General features: G+C 54.7%; 2 protein-coding genes and 1 long non-coding RNA gene across 4 annotated transcripts; 2 read left to right on the top strand and 1 right to left on the bottom strand.

Annotated features, from left to right (window-relative positions):
- Positions 1-191: 191 nt before the first annotated feature.
- On the top strand, positions 192-9,030 carry Brms1 (BRMS1 transcriptional repressor and anoikis regulator). 2 transcript variants are annotated; one of them, XM_059263055.1, is made up of 10 exons: positions 192-351; positions 4,584-4,729; positions 4,905-4,995; positions 5,136-5,263; positions 5,407-5,486; positions 5,566-5,662; positions 6,239-6,331; positions 7,611-7,675; positions 8,141-8,180; positions 8,542-9,030. In XM_059263055.1, exons 2-10 carry the CDS (start codon positions 4,591-4,593, stop codon positions 8,547-8,549), a joined length of 741 nt encoding a protein of 246 aa, XP_059119038.1. In that variant the 5' UTR covers positions 192-351; positions 4,584-4,590; the 3' UTR covers positions 8,550-9,030. The 2 variants fall into 2 exon arrangements, with proteins under 2 accessions (XP_059119038.1, XP_059119031.1); XM_059263048.1 differs by lacking the exon at positions 192-351 and adding an exon at positions 539-1,292.
- Positions 7,377-9,374, bottom strand: LOC131911099 (uncharacterized). Its single transcript, XR_009379285.1, has 3 exons — positions 9,020-9,374; positions 7,930-8,009; positions 7,377-7,441 (listed from the first exon to the last, which is right to left on the bottom strand). It is a non-coding gene; the product is annotated as an uncharacterized LOC131911099 (long non-coding RNA).
- Positions 9,375-9,461: 87 nt separating this feature from the next.
- On the top strand, positions 9,462-15,861 carry Rin1 (Ras and Rab interactor 1). Its single transcript, XM_059249014.1, has 10 exons — positions 9,462-10,017; positions 10,150-10,330; positions 10,427-10,541; positions 10,630-10,702; positions 10,813-10,904; positions 11,032-11,772; positions 11,983-12,288; positions 12,573-12,704; positions 12,824-12,975; positions 13,817-15,861. The coding sequence occupies exons 1-10, from the start codon at positions 9,863-9,865 to the stop codon at positions 14,264-14,266; spliced, it is 2,397 nt and encodes a 798-aa protein (XP_059104997.1). The 5' UTR covers positions 9,462-9,862; the 3' UTR covers positions 14,267-15,861.
- Positions 15,862-16,311: the final 450 nt, after the last annotated feature.

The following is a 16,311-nucleotide window of genomic DNA, read 5'->3' as shown; positions in this document are numbered from 1 at the left end:
CTCTGTTACTCTCCTGAGTTGAAGGGTTGTGGGCAGGAGCATCATGTTATCGGCAGTGGACCCAAGGGCACAGACCACAAAAGCTAAGGCAGGCTGGAGGCCGGGGAGACTGTGGGCCGGTTGCTATGGAGACCCGCCCGCGGTATCCCGGCATGCCTGGACACCAGAGGTTCAATTGCAAGCTCCGCAACCGGCGCCTCTTGATGACGTACACGGAAGCGTCGGCACCTCCTGGAGAAAGAGGGACCTGCGCAGCTCTTTCCGGGAGGCCAACGGCGGCGGCGTTTACAGCCCGGGTCCGACAGCTCTCGAGGAGTCTCCGACGTGAGGCCGGAGGCCCCAGCCCCTACGGTGCGTATGGTCACGCCTGGCGCTGGGTCTGCTTCCCGGGTCGGAGCCAAAGTAGAGACTTAACCGGTCCGGCTCGCGCGCGCTGCGCGGTTCCCTGGCCTGCGCCGGTGAATCTGAGGGTGGATCGCGGCTGAATGCTCCCGGAGCGCCGCAGAGAAACTGAGTTTGTTCTCTGCGTCTGTAGGTAGGGGTCTGCCTTCCCTGGAGGCTTGCTCTGGAGGTGCTTATACGTCTGTAAAGAAATGTGCACCGCGCTTTACAGTGTGCCTCTTCCACTTCTTACAACCTCCAACAGTGATATATCCCATTTATACCTGGGCTAAGGAGAGACGGTTGTGACTTCGTTTAATGAAGTCAGGATCAGAGTCAGCTGGAAGAAGGAGAGCTTTAAGACTTGACGCTGCGTCTTAGGAAGTACATACAGTTAACAGTGAAGAGCAATTGCCAGCGCGGAGATCTGAGGCCTGAGAAGGGGAACAATCAGGTTGTTTTGGAGACCTGGGTTTTCAGAGCAGGAGGAAATACTGCTAAACTCTCCTGCAGGTCCATTACTATAATTAGTTGACTGAGTGGCCACCACTGTAAGTAGTATTACCAAGAAGAGAAGTAAAAGCCAATTCCTGCACTGCAAAGGTTCATTTTGTTTAATTTGTGTTTAGAAAAATCAGTCATCAAGTGAGCTGGTATTGCACTGGGGGAATAAGACAGTGATGCAGCCCCTGCCCTGGTGAGGCTCCCACATTTGCTGGGTGGATGGACATGAAAATGGGAGAACAGGAAATGGAAACCAAGAAAGCTTCCCGGGTGGAGGGGAGTGTGGTCTACCTCACTGGGAAGACTTACAGAGCAGCAACTGGAGATGTAGGAATAACATGAGCATGAAATAGAAGCCCCCACTTGGCAGAGAAAGCATCTGCATCCAGGATGGCTTCTTCTCTCAGGTGATCTGGCAGAGTCAATCTCTCATGTCTCCTGTATTCTGAAACTCTCTTCCTCCCTGACGTTGAGTTTTTTCAATCTATTTCTATAGAGATTTCTCCCCTGCCTCTTTTGTTGACCTTGGGAGTTACATCATACCCCTTCTCACATTTCTGCTTGAATAGTCACTACACAAAGCCTAAACAACTTGCCATATGTAGATAACTGAGTTCCTGAAGCCTGGGTTTAATGGGAGCTTACATGCCCATGTCACTGGTCCCTTTTCTCATTTCTAGGTCTTTATATTTGCTCTTCACCCTGCCAGGAATGACCCCTTTCTTGTCTGCCCAGCCCTCACCTAGTCTGTCTTCCACTGGAAGCTGTCACTGCTGCAGCAAGCTCCATATCCTGTCTCGACACCTCTCCCATAACACCCTAGTTTTCACTCTCTTCACACCATTATAAAGGTCTGTTTCTTTGTCTTCTCTCCTGGGAACTTGTTGTTTCCTTGAGGCCAAAAACTATGTCTGTCACAGCTGTACTCTAGCACCTGCCACAGCGACTGTTGGTACCTGTAGGTGCTTAGTAAATCTTAGATAAGTAAGGGGGAAAGGGGGAAGGCTTAGCAGTGTTTAATGTTTCTGAAAGGTCACCCAAGGCAAGCACTGAAAAATGCTGGCATTTGCTTCAAGGAAGTGTTGTGTAATTCTGCCGGAGTAGTTTCAGTGTGAGTGCTTGATATCTAAACAGTGGAAGAGTAAGAGGTAAAAGTCAGAACAGCAAGTGTGCACAAGGCCTGGAGAACTATACAAGTTAAGTGAACTGGACCAAGTTCCATATGCATTCATTCATTTACTGATTTACTTATTTGGGGTTTTTTGGCATAGCCTCACCAGCTATTGCCAGCCTGAAACTCACTCTGTGTACCAGGCTGGGCTTGAATTTGTAGTAATCCTCCTGACTGTGCCTCCTGAGTACCATCACACCTGGCTTTGTTTATTTTTTTTTATTTGTATTTGTTTTTCCACAGGACAGAGGATCTAATCCAGGTGTCTCTGTAAGCAGCCACTCTACCACTGAACTATACCCCCAGACATACTGCTTCTGTTTGTTTTTATTTTAAGACAGAGTGTCACTATCTAACCCAGAATGGCCTAGAACTTGCAGACCTCCTGCATCAGCCTCTGGGGGCTAGGGTTACATATGTGTATCACATCAGGCTCTCTCTTTTTTATTTTTTCCTTTCCAGTACTGGGAATTGAGCCTAAAACCTCATGCATGCTAGCAACGTGCTCAGACTTCTCTGCTTTTTCGGTTTTTTGATTCTCTTTTTTGTTGTTGTTGTTGTTGTTGTTTTGTGGGATTTTGTTTGTTTGTTTTTGTTTTGTTTTTTCAAGACAGGGTTTCTCTGTGTATCCCTGGCTGTCCTGGAACTCACTCTGTAGACCAGACTGGCCTTGAACTCAGAGATCCGCCTGCCTCTGCCTCCCAAGTGCTGGGATTAAAGGCTTGCTTTTTCTTAATGGTAGGAAAAACCTGAACACATCTAAACTTCCGCATAGGAAGGTTCTTTTTGTCCAAGTCCTTAAGGAGTCCTGGGGGTTGGGATATTGCTCAGCAGTAGAGTTAAGGCTTAGCGTTTATGAGAACCCAAGTTCAATCCCCAGTCTTTCACCAAAACAAAATAAAAACCTGAGACTGGGTCATTTATAAATGAGAACAGAGATTTTAACTGAGTGTAGTGGTTCAAGCCTGTAATCCTATGACATCAGCTGTTTGGGAAGGTGAGGCTCAAGGAGTTACTGGTTTGAGGCCAGCTGGGGCAACTCAGTGAGACCTATTCTCAAAAAAGGATGGGGTCATAGCTCAGTAGTAAAATGCTGTCTTTCCCAGTGTGCTTAAAAATCTGAGTTTAAGCCAGCAGTGGTGGCCCACAACTTTAATCCCAGCACTCATGAGGCAGAGGAAACGGATATCTGTGAGTTTGAGGCGGAGTTAAAAAAAAAGAGTCTGAGTTTAGTTGGATGGTGGTGGTTCACCCCTTTAGTCTCAGCACTCAGGAGCAGAGGCAGGTGGAGTTCAAGGCCAGCTTGATATATTCAGAGCGAGTTCCAGGATAGCCAGGGCTATACAGAGAAACCCTGATTAAAACAAACAAACAAACAAAAAAGAATTGGAGTTTAATCCCCAGTATCAGAAATTTTTAAAAATGGTGTTGGTGTTCTGGAGAGATGGCTCAGTAATTAAGAGCATTGGCTGGTCTTCCAGTGGCCCAGGTTCCATTCCCAGCCCCCATATTGTGGCTTAGTTACATGTCTGTAACTCCAGTTCTAAGGAACTATGCCTCTTCACAGGCACTGCACACACATGCTGCAAAGACACAGTGCAAAACACTCATGCATCTGAAATAACGACTTCTCAGAGTCCTGGGTCTGGGAGGACCAAGGTTGAGGTGCCCGTGTCTGGCAGGAGCCTTTTTGCTGGAGCAGGTTCATTTCAGAAGGTGGGAGGAAAGACTCATATCTTATCAGCAATCCTCTGCTGATTGGGCGTCGGTACACTGAGGGTGGACCGAATCACCTTACAAAGGTCCCACGTGGGCTAACCACTGGTTCAGCAGGTAAGGCAACTGCCACCAATGTCCAGTGTTGATGGAAGAAGAGAACTGACTCCTACAAGCTGTCCTCTGACCTCCATACATGCTGCATGGTGTGCGTGCATGCGTGCATGCATGGGTGCGTGTGTATTAAATGAATAACAAGAAAACCCTGACAGTCTCATCTCTAAACACCGTTACATTGCAGAGTAAGCAATGTAATATGGGCCAGAACGGAGGAGCCGAAGGTAGGCAGGGAGAGGGAGACAGTGAGGGTGGAAGAAGCAGGTGATGGGATTTGATCTGGAACACAGGAAAGACTACAGAATTGTGCGACAGTACCGGGAAGAAAAGCTGAGGACGTTGCAGGCAGAGCGCTTGCTTACATGGGCAAAGAAATGGGGTAGGAGTGTGAGAACTGGCCATTCTGTGAGGTGAAGGAGATGGACTTAGAGTTCGAGTGCAGTCCATGAAGGGTCTTCTAGGGCCCCGTCAGGAGCTTGAGTCCAGTCCCATCAGCAGTGGGAAACCTTTCCCATTTTTGCTCATTCCCGTGTACCCCAGGATTCTGTCAGGAGCAAATTCCACCAAGTACATGTTCAGTGTGGTGCCAACAGTCAGTTCCCCTTGGTTCACTCAAGGCTTCTGTTTGGTCACCTCCCTGTTTGGCTGCTCTGATGTGGACGAGGTGAGTGACGGCCCATCCTTCCTCTCCCAGAGCCCAGATGCCCATCCAGCCTCCAGGCAAAGAAACAGAAGAGATGGAGGCAGAAGGCGACTCAGCAGCTGAGATGAACGGGGAGGCGGATGAGAGCGAGGAGGAGCGGAGCGGCAGCCAGACTGAGTCAGAGGAGGAGAGCTCAGGTGAGCCCCTGCATGGGTGTCACACGCGCGCGCGCGCGTGCACACACACACACACACACACACACACACACACACACATACACACACACACATACGCACGCACGCACGCACGCACGCACGCACACACACAGCTGCCTGCTCCTGCAGAGCCGGCACTCACTGGCCTCTCCCTCAGAGATGGATGACGAGGACTATGAGCGGCGCCGCAGCGAGTGCGTCAGTGAGATGCTGGACCTGGAAAAGCAGTTCTCAGAGCTGAAAGAGAAGTGAGCCTGGGAGTCTTGGGGCAGGCCTTTGGGCAACTGGGGTACAGTGCCCATGGTGATGTGCAGCAGGAGGGGCTTAAGGGGACCAGTATTTGGCAGGCATCACTGGAGAAGCCAGCGGTACGCCTTCTTGCCTTCAGGTTGTTCAGGGAACGGCTGAGCCAGCTGCGCTTACGACTGGAGGAAGTGGGGGCGGAGAGAGCCCCCGAGTACACAGAGCCTCTTGGAGGGCTGCAGCAGAGTCTAAAGATCCGCATTCAGGTGGCAGGTGTGTAGCTGCCCTCTTCTCCCAGAACCAGCTTTCCGTCCCCTTCCACTCTGTCCCTGCCCTGCCTCTCCCAGTTCCTGTGGATCTCCTTTTGGGGGACATTAGGGCCCCCAGCCAAGCAGATCTCTTCTCTCCCTTTGCAGGAATCTACAAGGGCTTCTGTCTGGATGTGATCAGGAATAAATATGAGTGTGAACTTCAGGGAGCCAAACAGCACCTAGAGGTGAGCCGGCAAGTGGGCCTCTGGGAGGGAGACTGAGGCACAGCAGTGCCCTGGCTGAGTGGCTGTCCCTTCCTCCCAGAGTGAGAAGCTGCTGCTGTATGACACGCTCCTTGGGGAGCTGCAGGAGCGGATCCAGAGGCTGGAGGAGGACCGCCAGAGCCTGGACATCAGCTCTGGTGAGGCGAGGGCCCAGTCCTGTGATGCTCCCCTCCCCGGTCTGCAGCTCAGCTTCCCAGGCTGCATAAGGGGAGTCAAACAGCCTTCTTCTTGGGGTCCCTGTGGGGACTGAATGAGACTTCAGGAAAGGGTCTAGCTCAGTATTCCACATATAGTGGGGACTCAGGCAGAGTGGGTCCCCTGCCTGCCCCCATTCAGAATGGGGCATATTCAGCTGACACATGGATGCATATAAAAAAAAAAAAAAAATAGTCCTTTCCATGATGTTCCATGATGGTGGCATCTGTGTTCACATGGGGTCCAGGAATTACCTTCATCACCTGTCTACTAAGCAAATAGAAAAACTGAGGCTTCACCAAGAAGGGTAGAGTCATCTTCCCAGGCTTGCAGCAGTGTGCAGTCAGAACCCGAGTGATCGATCCCAAGAGGCTGCCAGCCTCAAGCCCGAGGTTGGGGCCACTGCCCCGGTGGTGATGGGGAAGGGAGAGGAGGCCAAGCTGGTCCATGGTGAAGCCACAGGGATGGTGGGAGTTAGCTGGGTCACTGTCCTGACCCTGCCTCTGGTCTCTGGGCAGAGTGGTGGGACGACAAACTGCATCCCAGAGGCAGCTCGAAGGCCTGGGACTCGCTGCCACCCGGCAAGAGGAAGAAGGCACCTCTCGTTTCTGGTATCCTTCCGCTCAAGGTCGCCTGAAACGGGGCAGGACAAGGCAGGCCATGGACTCCGGGAAGTTAGAGGGATTGTGTGGGACAGAGTCAGACTGGAATCATTTATGGTCATTTGGTGTCACATGAAATGTCCAGCTGTCAGGATTTTCTTCTGTGTCCCAGGTCCTCCTGAGCTCAGTGGACCCCAAAGAAACAGAAAACTCAGCTCACTGACTCCTAGCAATTCCCTGAGTAAGGAGCAACCTTTGAAGCCTTTTTGCTTCCCTCAATGTCCTGGTGTAGGCCGCGTGCTGTCTCAAGCCTTGCTCAACCCTCCTGGAGCTATTGCTTGTCTTGGAGGTGGTGTCACGTGAGATGCCATCTCTTGTGAAGTCTCTCCTGATCTCTGTGTCCCTCCCAGCCCCATGCATGTGTTTTCTTCTGTATTGGGCATCCCAGGGGACGGTCTTTGACCCTCCTGTGCTGCAGAACAGAACACTTAGCTGAGGTCTTCCACATCCATGGTGTCAGCCCTGGGACCACCTCAGGATGGAGGTGGGATGGAGACTTTATTGAACCACTATGGGTAAAGGTAGATTTCAGATACAAAGCACAGTGTTATCAGGAGGGAAGAGGCCAGGATCCACCTTTAGGTGAGGAAGGGTCCAGTGAGCCAGTTCCTGACAGAGCCAGACAAAACAGGAGGAGCAAGACCCTCAGGATGGGATGGGCCTTGGCCAGCGGACCTGGAAAAAGCGTGAGAGTGAGTGAGGGAAATGGGTAAGGTCGTGTCCAACACAGCCCGCACACTCACCAGGAACTAGGGTTCTTAAGGCAGGAAGTGGAACTTGGATTACACCCAAGGTCTTGCTGAGTTTAGTGGTGCATACCTTTTTTTTTTTTTTTTTGGTTTTTCGAGACAGGGTTTCTCTGTGTAGCTTTGCGCCTTTCCTGGAACTCACTTGGTAGACCAGGCTGGCCTCGAACTCACAGAGATCCGCCTGGCTCTGCCTCCCGAGTGCTGGGATTAAAGGCGTGCGCCACCACCGCCCGGCAGTGGTGCATACCTTTAATCCCAGCACTCAGGAGGCGGAGACAGGTAGATCTCTGTGAGTTCCAGGCAGCCAGGGCTACAGAGAGAGACCATGTCTCAAAAAATAAAAAAGGCTCTTAGCACCCCGCCACACTATCCATGTGCCACCTTTCCTAAGCGGTGGGTGGGTGGCAGTACCTCCCGTGTCCTCCCGTGGAGCCTTGTGTGGCTCCCGTTGTCCTCCTGCTTCCTTAACCCCTGTGCAGGCCCATACATTGTCTACATGCTGCAGGAGATCGACATCCTGGAAGACTGGACGGCTATCAAAAAGGTAGGTCCAGTGCTGCCCATTTCCTCATCCTGCTGGGCCACACACACACATACACACACACACACTCACACCCACACACACACTCACACCCACACACCCACACACACACTCACGCACACGCACACACACACACCGTGCCAGCTGTGGTATCTGAGGTAACCAGGCAGTTTGCTGCTTGCCTGTCAGCAACATCTGCCTCAGCCCTGGTGCCCCAACTTTGTGTCACCTTATAGTCCTCCTGCCTAAAGACTGACCTGAGGAAAGGTAGTCTTCTCCTTAGCCCTTGTTCCAGGCAGGTTTGAGGGAAGGAGAGGGAAGGCTGCTTGACTGGACCCTGAGAAGAGGGAGCTTGATGTAGAAAGATTTTACACTTCATGCGACTTGACTCAGCAGCTTTACCCTGGGCTGGGGGCTTGTCAGCAAGTTAAAGCCGACTCTAAGAGTCCCTTTCTTCTCCCCACCCAGGCCAGGGCAGCAGTGTCCCCTCAGAAGAGAAAAGCAGATGGTAAGAACCAGGGAGGCGGCCCCCTCAGAATCTGTAGTTTGATCTCACTTGGAGGGTTTTGTGGGAGTTTGGGGAGTAGGAACCAGGTTGGGGAAGCTCTTAGCTGATGGAGCAAGGGCATGTCAAGGTGGAATGGAGGAGCCAGTGGTGGAGTGCTTGCCCAGCATGGGCAAGACCCTGGTCCCAAGCTCAGCACCACAAAAGATAAAGAAGAACTGGAGCCCTCCCGCAGCAAGGTGGGCCAGAGGGCAGGAAGAAGAAACCCTGTGGGTGAGGGGAGAACGACGCTTCCCTGGTGCTCTCAGGAAGTGGTTATCAACTTGGTCAACTTCCTTTCAGTGATTCTCCCATGTGCCCCTAGGCCCCTGACCCTGTGTTTACACTCAGAGGGTCCTTGGAGCAGCTGGTACCACACACGGGACTGACATTTTCTGCAAAGGCAGGGGTTGCCCAGTAGCTCTCCAGTGTTACTGCTGTCCCCTGACCCTCTGCTAACACTGGCCTGGACTCTTCTGCTGTCCTTGGGATCGCCATAGCTGTGGCCCTGAAGCTGACCTGGCCAAGCAAGACTGTTATCTCCAATCCCTGACCACCAGTGTCCCCCAACAAAGAAGATGGGCTTCATCCAAAGCAGCAACCCTCCTGACTTTCAACCCTACCCCCAGCCACTAAGCCAGGAGCTGGGCCCCACTACAACTCCTAAAAAAAAAAAAAAAATTCTGTCGGAGTCTTGCCCATCCTAGCTGCCGCTGGAGATGCAGCCTCCCAGTCTTTCTCAGGGCCATTCCTGGGGTCTGCCTCCAAGATTCCAAAGACTGGAATAAAACTCATCCTGATACCTTGACATGACCGATGTGTGTCTGCTGTTATCTTACAAGGGAATCGAGGCTTTATGGGGGACACCTGAGACAGGCTCCTCTGGGGTCCTTGTAGTTTGGGACATTATGACTTAGAAAAGATCTGGACTCAGAGCTGGAAGCTACACGTGGCACAAGCAAACAGGTGAAGCACATGGCCTTGGGTGGCGAAGGAGCTGCTGCACGTGTGTCGAGGCAGGTCATGTCTGCACCTGCCCCAGTCACTTGGCAGATTAGCAAGGCAGGCTAGCAGGGCCTGTGTGGGAGGCAGCTAGCAGCAGCACCATGTGCCGACGACCTCAGCCACACTCCCCCCTGGTTAGCAGTGAGTGTCAGAACCACCCCCAGAACCTCAGTTAAGCAAAAGGTTTAGTTTCCATGGAGACACAGCATCCTTTCTCCATAGCAACCTGAAATTACAAAACCCAAGTTAGGTTCAGGAATGAGTCATCTGTGACCAGTAGGGGGTGCTCTCCCACAAGGCTGGCCCCCTCCACAGGCAGGAGCAGATGAGCAAGTGACCGCAGACTTCTTAAGGTGACCCAGGGGTGAGGCTTGGGCCTATGGGCACTTGATCTGCCCTGTTTAACTCCTCCCTACCCAGCTGCATAGTGTGAGGAGGCTGTCGGGAGCACTGTATGGAGGTGGTCCTCCCACAGCTGGAGCCCTAATAGTGACCTTAACATGGAGGAGGGACCCTGCCATTCAAGGCTGGGCCCGGAACAGAAGAGGTGGACACTGGCCACATGGAATGGACATACAAGAGTTAACTGGCGGGGTGTGACAGGGTGAACCGCCTTCAGGAAGTGTTACTCACCGCCAGGAATGTGCACGCCTGTGCCTTGGGGGTTGGATTCTCTTCCTGAGTCCCAGGAGAAGCTGAAGGAGCTCCCAGCCATGGAGGACCCTGGGGAGACAGGAGCACACCCTCTGGGAGCTACCAACCTCAACTTTGTTCCTGAGCACCAACAGAAAGAAAAGTTAGTGAAGTTGGGAGGGCAGCCGGGCACAGGGGGGAAGAGGGCAGTGACAGCATGGGGCGGGGGGAGCCCAGAATGGGGGGAGCGGTGCTCACCCCAGACCCCTGCTCAGGTCCGGGTGTCTGCCCCCAGGCCATCTCCAGACCCGCTGTATGACACACCTGATGCCCGCGGGGCCCAGGCAAGTGGGTCCCAACAACCAGCTCGCGCTGTGAGCCTGCGGGAGCGGCTGCTGATCACCCGGCCCGTGTGGTTCCAGTTGCGGGCCAACGCTGCGGCCGCACTGCACGTGCTGAGGACAGAGCCTCCAGGGGTAAGTCTTTGCCCGTCCTGTCCTGGCCGGCCGAGGGTGGGAGAGAAAGGGCCTGGACATGGGAGCACTGAGCCTCCTAGCCTTGCTCTCTTGCAGACCTTCCTGGTACGGAAATCTAACACTCGCCAGTGCCAAGCTCTGTGTGTGCGGCTGCCAGAGGCCAGTGGCCCGTCTTTTGTCTCCAGTCACTATATCCAAGAGAGCCCTGGCGGTGAGGGGGCTGGCCTGGCGGGAAGGGGCTGGAGACAGGCGGGGGAGGGAGGTCCCCAGAGAACAGCCTCACTCCCAATGTCTCTCAGGCGTCTCTTTGGAGGGTTCAGAGCTCATATTCCAGGACCTGGTCCAGCTCATCTGTGCATACTGCCACACCAGGTGAGTCTGCCTGCCAGGCACCTGGTGACCACAGGGCCTGCTCCCTGGTGCCGCCCACCCCTGCGTGGGGAACACCGCTTGCTCCTGACGGCTCCTTGTTCTGACCTTAGGGACATTCTTCTCCTGCCGCTCCGGCTCCCCAGATCCATTCATCAGGCAGCCAGCCACAAGGAGCTGGAGGCCATCTCCCATCTGGGCATGGGTAAGGGTTCCCTGCAGCCCATTGCACAGATGAACTCATAGAGGCGCGGGGGGGGGGGGGGGGGGGGAGGGCAGCCAGGCACCTTCTTGAACCAGCTCTGAGGCCCCCATTGGTTTCTGATTGCTAGAGTTCTGGAGCTCCTCCCTCAACACCAAGGTTCAGCAGAGGCCTTCTGAAGCCCCATCGATACCCAGGCTGAAGGCTCGCTCCCCTCAAGAACTGGATCAGGGCACCGGTGCCGCCCTCTGCTTCTTCAACCCCCTCTTCCCAGGGGATCTGGGCCCCACCAAACGGGAGAAATTCAAGAGGAGTTTGAAAGTGCGTGTGTCCACAGAGACCTCCAGTCCTCTGTCTCCACCTGCTGTGCCGCCTCCTCCAGTTCCAGTACTGCCAGGGCCGTCTTCCAGCCAAACAGAAAGACAGCCCCCTCGGCAGCTGCTGCTGAGGGAGAGCTCCGTGGGGTATCGTGTGCCAGGGAGTGCTTCTGGCCCTAGCCTTCCTCCCCTGCCTTCACTTCAGGAGGTGGACTGCTGCTCCCCCAGTAGCTCAGAGGAGGAAGATTCTGCAGGAAGCCCCACAACCTCCCCATTCCTGGGCCGCCCAAGGCAGCGGCGGCCTCTGCTTCGCTCCATGAGTTCCGCTTTCTGCTCTCTGCTGGCACCGGAGAGGCAGGTTGGCCGGGCAGCCACAATGCTAATGCAAAACCGATACACAGCTGTGGGTCAGCTAGTGCAGGACCTGCTGACCCAGGTTCGGGCTGGTCCCGAGCCCCGGGAGTTGCAGTACATCCGGCAGACCTTAAGCCGGGCCCGGGCCATGCTGAGTGCAGAGCTGGGCCCCGAGAAGCTGCTCTCACCGGAGAGGCTGGGTAAGGCCCCAGCCCTGGCCTCCACGGGTTCAGTCTCCGGCTCTCCATCCTCTCTCATCCACCTCTCTCCTTGCCTAATGATGAGGTGCTGCTTTCCCTGCACCCCACTTCTGCTGCAGTGAATTCCACCCGCCCCCTCCCTACCTCCTTGACCGGGGCTTCTGCTCGTCCAGCCCCCTCCTCCTGACCCTGTCTGCTCTCCCCTGGCAGAGTTGGTCCTGGAGAAGTCCCTGCACCGTTCTGTCCTCAAGCCTCTTCGGCCTATCCTAGCTGCCCGCCTGAGGCGCCGGCTTTCCACAGATGGTTCCCTCGGCCGCCTAGCTGAGGGCTTCCACCTGGCCCGGACCCAGGGCCCTGGAGCCTTGGGGTCCCACCTGCGCCTCTCCTCCCCAGTGGAGACAGAGCAGGTGCGCCAGAGACTGCTTCAGCTGCTTGGCACCTATTCGCCCGTCGCCCAGATCAAGTGGCTCTTGCAGGCCTGCAAGTTGCTCTACACAGCCCTGAAAACCCAGGCGGGTATGACCCTCACCCCCTTCCCCGCTTCGGCTCGTTCTGAGTAGAGGGAGAAGGTCCCAGGACCCCAGAACTGCAAACAGGGCCGAAGGACCCAGCCCTCTGTCTCAGCAGCTCTAAGAAGAGAGTGTCTTTCCTCCCTGTGACCTTCCCTGTGGTTCCTGACAGCCCCGTCCCATCTAGGAGTCTAGCAGGTGGGGGGAGAGGTCACTGACTAGGATGGGACTGGACCCTAGCCCTTGGGCCTCTGCGGAGGCTGGAACGCCCTCCTTCCCACCCCTCCACAGGGGAGAAAGCTGGCGCGGATGAGTTTCTGCCTCTGCTGAGCCTGGTCTTGGCCCAGTGCGACCTTCCTGACCTCCTGTTAGAAGCTGAGTACATGTCGGAGCTGCTGGAGCCTACCCTGCTCACCGGAGAGGGTGAGGGTCCCCTTACTTCCTGTCTGGGTGGAAGTGGGGCTTCTTAGCTGAGGAAGAAGGAAGGAAAGCAGGACGCCCTACCCCAGCCTGAGCTGCATTCTATGTACCCTGTGTCCTAGGTGGCTACTACCTGACCAGCCTCTCAGCCAGCCTGGCCTTGCTGGGTGGCCTGAGCCAGGCCCACACTCTCCCGCTCAGCCCGGCACAGGAGCTCCAGCGCTCTCTGGCCCTCTGGGAACAGCGCCGCCTGCCGGCCACCCACAGCTTCCAGGTAAAGGGCCCTTCCCACATGTCGGCCCCAAACTGGCCTTTGCTCCGAGGGACTCTGACATCACCCAGCACAGTTCCTCTAGCCCTGCATCACCCTACACTAGAAATAGAGGCCCATCTGAGTATCAGAATAACCCTTGTAGGAAATGTGTTCCGTGGGACAGGCACTGGGCTGTGAGCTCCACGGCAGCCTCTCTGAATCTTCAGGGAAACTCTGAAGTAGGGCCGTTGTTTTTTTTCCCCATGTTACAAATGAGGAGGCAGAAACTGACACGGGGCGTGACAGCAACTTCCTGGCCCCTAATACTGACCGAGGCTCTACCTTCCTTGTCCTGCAGCTTCAATCTGTGCTCCCATTCGGGCCTGGCCAGGGTGCCCAGCCTTCAACGTCAACCTTCTCAGTCTGGCTATGAATCCAGACTTTGTAGCCAGGCCCCAGATTTGTCCCAGCTCTATCACTTTTTTCCTGTGCCTTGGTTTTCTAGTCTCTAAAATGGGCACCTGGCTGCCATGAAGATGAGGCACACTGGAACGTTGAGGGTAGTTCTAGGCAATTCGCCCCAGGAACAGTTAGGGAGAGAGCCCTGCACACTGTGGACTCCTCTTGGGCATCTTTTCAGGGTTCTGGAGTTCCCTCTTGGCTGGCCTTCCACCTCTACCACCAGGACAAACACAGTTCTCTCTGCCCCAGTGTCCCCTCGGGGCTCACGAGGCTTCTGTCAGTTCATTCTAGCATGCATGTGTACCACTCCACCCTGTCCTTGCACAGCTTCAGCCTGTCCCTTCGGCTTTGGAGGTGACCGCCCAGCATAGCTGAGGACTTGTTCTTGTCTTCTGCACAGCACCTCCTCCGAGTAGCCTACCAGGACCCCAGCACAGGTTGCACCTCCAAGACCCTGGCTGTGCCCCCGGGGTCTTCGATTGCCTCTCTGAGCCAACTCTGTGCCACCAAGTTCCGAGTGACCCATCCTGATGCATTTGGCCTCTTCCTCTACAAGGACCAAGGCTACCATCGCCTGCCTCCTGAAACCCTGGCCCATAGGCTTCCCGCAACTGGCTACCTTGTCTACCGCCGGGCAGAGAGGCCTGAGACCCAGAGGGCTGCAACAGAGAAGGCAAAGGCAGGCAGTGAGAGGCCAGAGGCAGGAGCATGGGAGGGGGAGAGGGGGGCCCTGAACAGTGAGGGGGAGTCTGAGACAGCTGTTGACCAAGGAGGTGAGGATCGGGCCAGAGGAGGTCATGTGCAGCCAGCAGAGCAAAGGGTAGAGGGAAGCCAGGCTGCAGAAGAGTAGCCAGAAAGAGCCAAGAGGGTTGTCTGGGCCTCCAGGAGCCTCTCAGACGGCTCTTCCCAGCTGCCAGCTTCCTTCACCACCCACACCCAGTTCTCTGTTGTGTCTGCCACCACCTCTGACTGGTCGTCATGAGTCCATCTGCTAGAGAACAGGGGGCTGGCCACATAGACTAGGGCAAAGTTGAGAGAGTTGGGAGACTCCAAGGCCCTGTGTCCAAAGCCCGTGGCCTCTGTTCCTCCCTAGCCCAGAGGGATAAATGTGTCTAGTAAGGGACAAATCCATCTAATAGCCAACTCCAGCATAGCGGGAGGGGGGTCCTGGCTTCTTTTGCCTCTCCTGCTGCCCATGGCACAGACAGGGTTGCTGGAGCTTCGAGTGCCTGAACAGCTCCAATCTCTCTGGTTCCAGGGGTCAGGGAGGCGGCAGGGTGACAGCAAAGGTCCCCAAACACATGGCTCTGCAAAGAGGGGATGTGAGTTCTGTTGTGCAGGGCTCCAGAGTGATCCAGGCCCCAACCGGGATGGCTGGTGGCCAAGACTGGGCAGGCGAAGGGAGGAAAGGAAGAGTGTGAGCAGCCACCAGGCAGGTGGACTCTGTGTCTTCTTCCTCAGTCAGTCCAGAGATGGTTATTGCCCTGGAGGTCAGGTCACAGGAGAGAAAGCGCCTATGTTCCAGCCTTTTTTCAAGACCAGAAAGCTACTGAGGCACCTCAGTATTTCTGGGGAATTGGACCCTGGGAAGTAATGCCTGCTAACAGGAAGTTTCCAGAACAGAGAGAGGGTTCCACAAGCATTGTACTCCTCTTTTCGGGCCCTTACAAAAGCTTGACAATAAGGCACGGCATATAGCTTGTGGACCCCACTGCAGGTAATTCCTAAGAGGTCCTAGCAAACTAGCCCTCAAGGCCAGAGCTGCTGGACCCAGGGGGAAGCCGGCTGCAAATCTGAGCAGAGGAAAATGCCCACGAATAGCCACAAGAGGGCATACACAGTCTAAGAAACTGTAGAGGGTGAAAGCCCCTCCAGGGGGTGGGAGGGGTGAGGAGAAAGAATTTAAGAGCCACAGAGTGTAGGCAGTCACTGGCCTTACAGTCTTACAGCTATTGACAGCCTGGGAAATGCAGGGCAGAGACCACGTGCAGTCGGAGATTGTTAGGAAAGAATCCTTTCCAGACTACCACGGCCAGTCTGAGGTGCCCTCCAGGGCCTCTGAGCACAGGACACCAACTCGTGTCATACACATAACAACAGGGAGGTAGAAGTTGTGGACCCTGACTTTCAGATCCACATCTAGCCAGTGTAGGGCTCCAAACTAGTCACTAGGCCACCACTGTTTTTTCCCACTTCCATGCCCCTCCCCAGTAGGGAAAGTGTGTATGATAAGGGACAAGTCCATCTGGTATCTAACATCTGGCAGAGGGGGAAGGTAGTCCCAGCTCCTTTTGCCTCTCTCCACCCTCCAGAGGCACAGACAGGGTTGCTGGGGCTTCAGGTCCTGAACAACATGGCCCCTTATTCCATGATAAGTCCTCCCTTCCCCTAATGCTTTGTGCAGGGTGGAGCACTCCACAGTGCTCAATAAATGCTATCCACTGACTGAAGCTTGATAACTAGCAGAAAGAGTGGGGTGGGGTGGGGTGGGGTAGGAAGGCTGTTTCTGGGAATGAGACACAGGATGTGTGGTGCTCAGTCCCAGGGGAAGGACCTGGAATGTCTGCAGAGGATGCTCAGAGAACCCCAGGGGCAGGAGACAGAGCTGGTCTCATGGGAACCAGGTCTCTGGGACCTCCATAGGCCCTTTTTGTGTTCAGTTCTAATTCTGGGCTCCTAGAATTCAATGTAGATCCACCTATGGCTTATCCACTTCTGGGTCCTGCCTGCTGTCTGAACTTTTCTTTTTTTAATCTGATTACCCACCAATCAAGGCCTAATCAATATGAGCACAGGTTGGGATCAGTGGAAGACACACCAGGCAGAGCTGGTAGTAATAAGCCAGCCTGAGATTGGTGTCTCCATTTCATAAACAAGGAACCTGGGGCCTTCTTC

The sequence above is a fragment of the Peromyscus eremicus genome, chromosome 1 (genome assembly GCF_949786415.1).
Source record: "Peromyscus eremicus chromosome 1, PerEre_H2_v1, whole genome shotgun sequence".
Taxonomy (NCBI): Eukaryota; Metazoa; Chordata; class Mammalia; order Rodentia; family Cricetidae; genus Peromyscus; species Peromyscus eremicus.
Note: the sequence above shows the minus strand (reverse complement) of the source record. Positions and strands in the feature narration are given on the sequence as shown.

What these genes read in the sequence shown, in the direction of transcription:
- Brms1 (XM_059263048.1), top strand. An exon ending in GATCCGCATTCAGGTGGCAG is followed by an intron (nt 5,264 to 5,406) that starts GTGTGTAGCTGC and finishes CTCCCTTTGCAG; the next exon opens with GAATCTACAAGGGCTTCTGT. An exon ending in GAGCCTGGACATCAGCTCTG is followed by an intron (nt 5,663 to 6,238) that starts GTGAGGCGAGGG and finishes GTCTCTGGGCAG; the next exon opens with AGTGGTGGGACGACAAACTG.
- Rin1 (XM_059249014.1), top strand. Translation starts at nt 9,863, where the DNA reads ATGTGCACGCCTGTGCCTTGGGGGTTGGATTCTCTTCCTGAGTCCCAG. An exon ending in TGAGGACAGAGCCTCCAGGG is followed by an intron (nt 10,331 to 10,426) that starts GTAAGTCTTTGC and finishes GCTCTCTTGCAG; the next exon opens with ACCTTCCTGGTACGGAAATC. An exon ending in AGCCCTGAAAACCCAGGCGG is followed by an intron (nt 12,289 to 12,572) that starts GTATGACCCTCA and finishes ACCCCTCCACAG; the next exon opens with GGGAGAAAGCTGGCGCGGAT.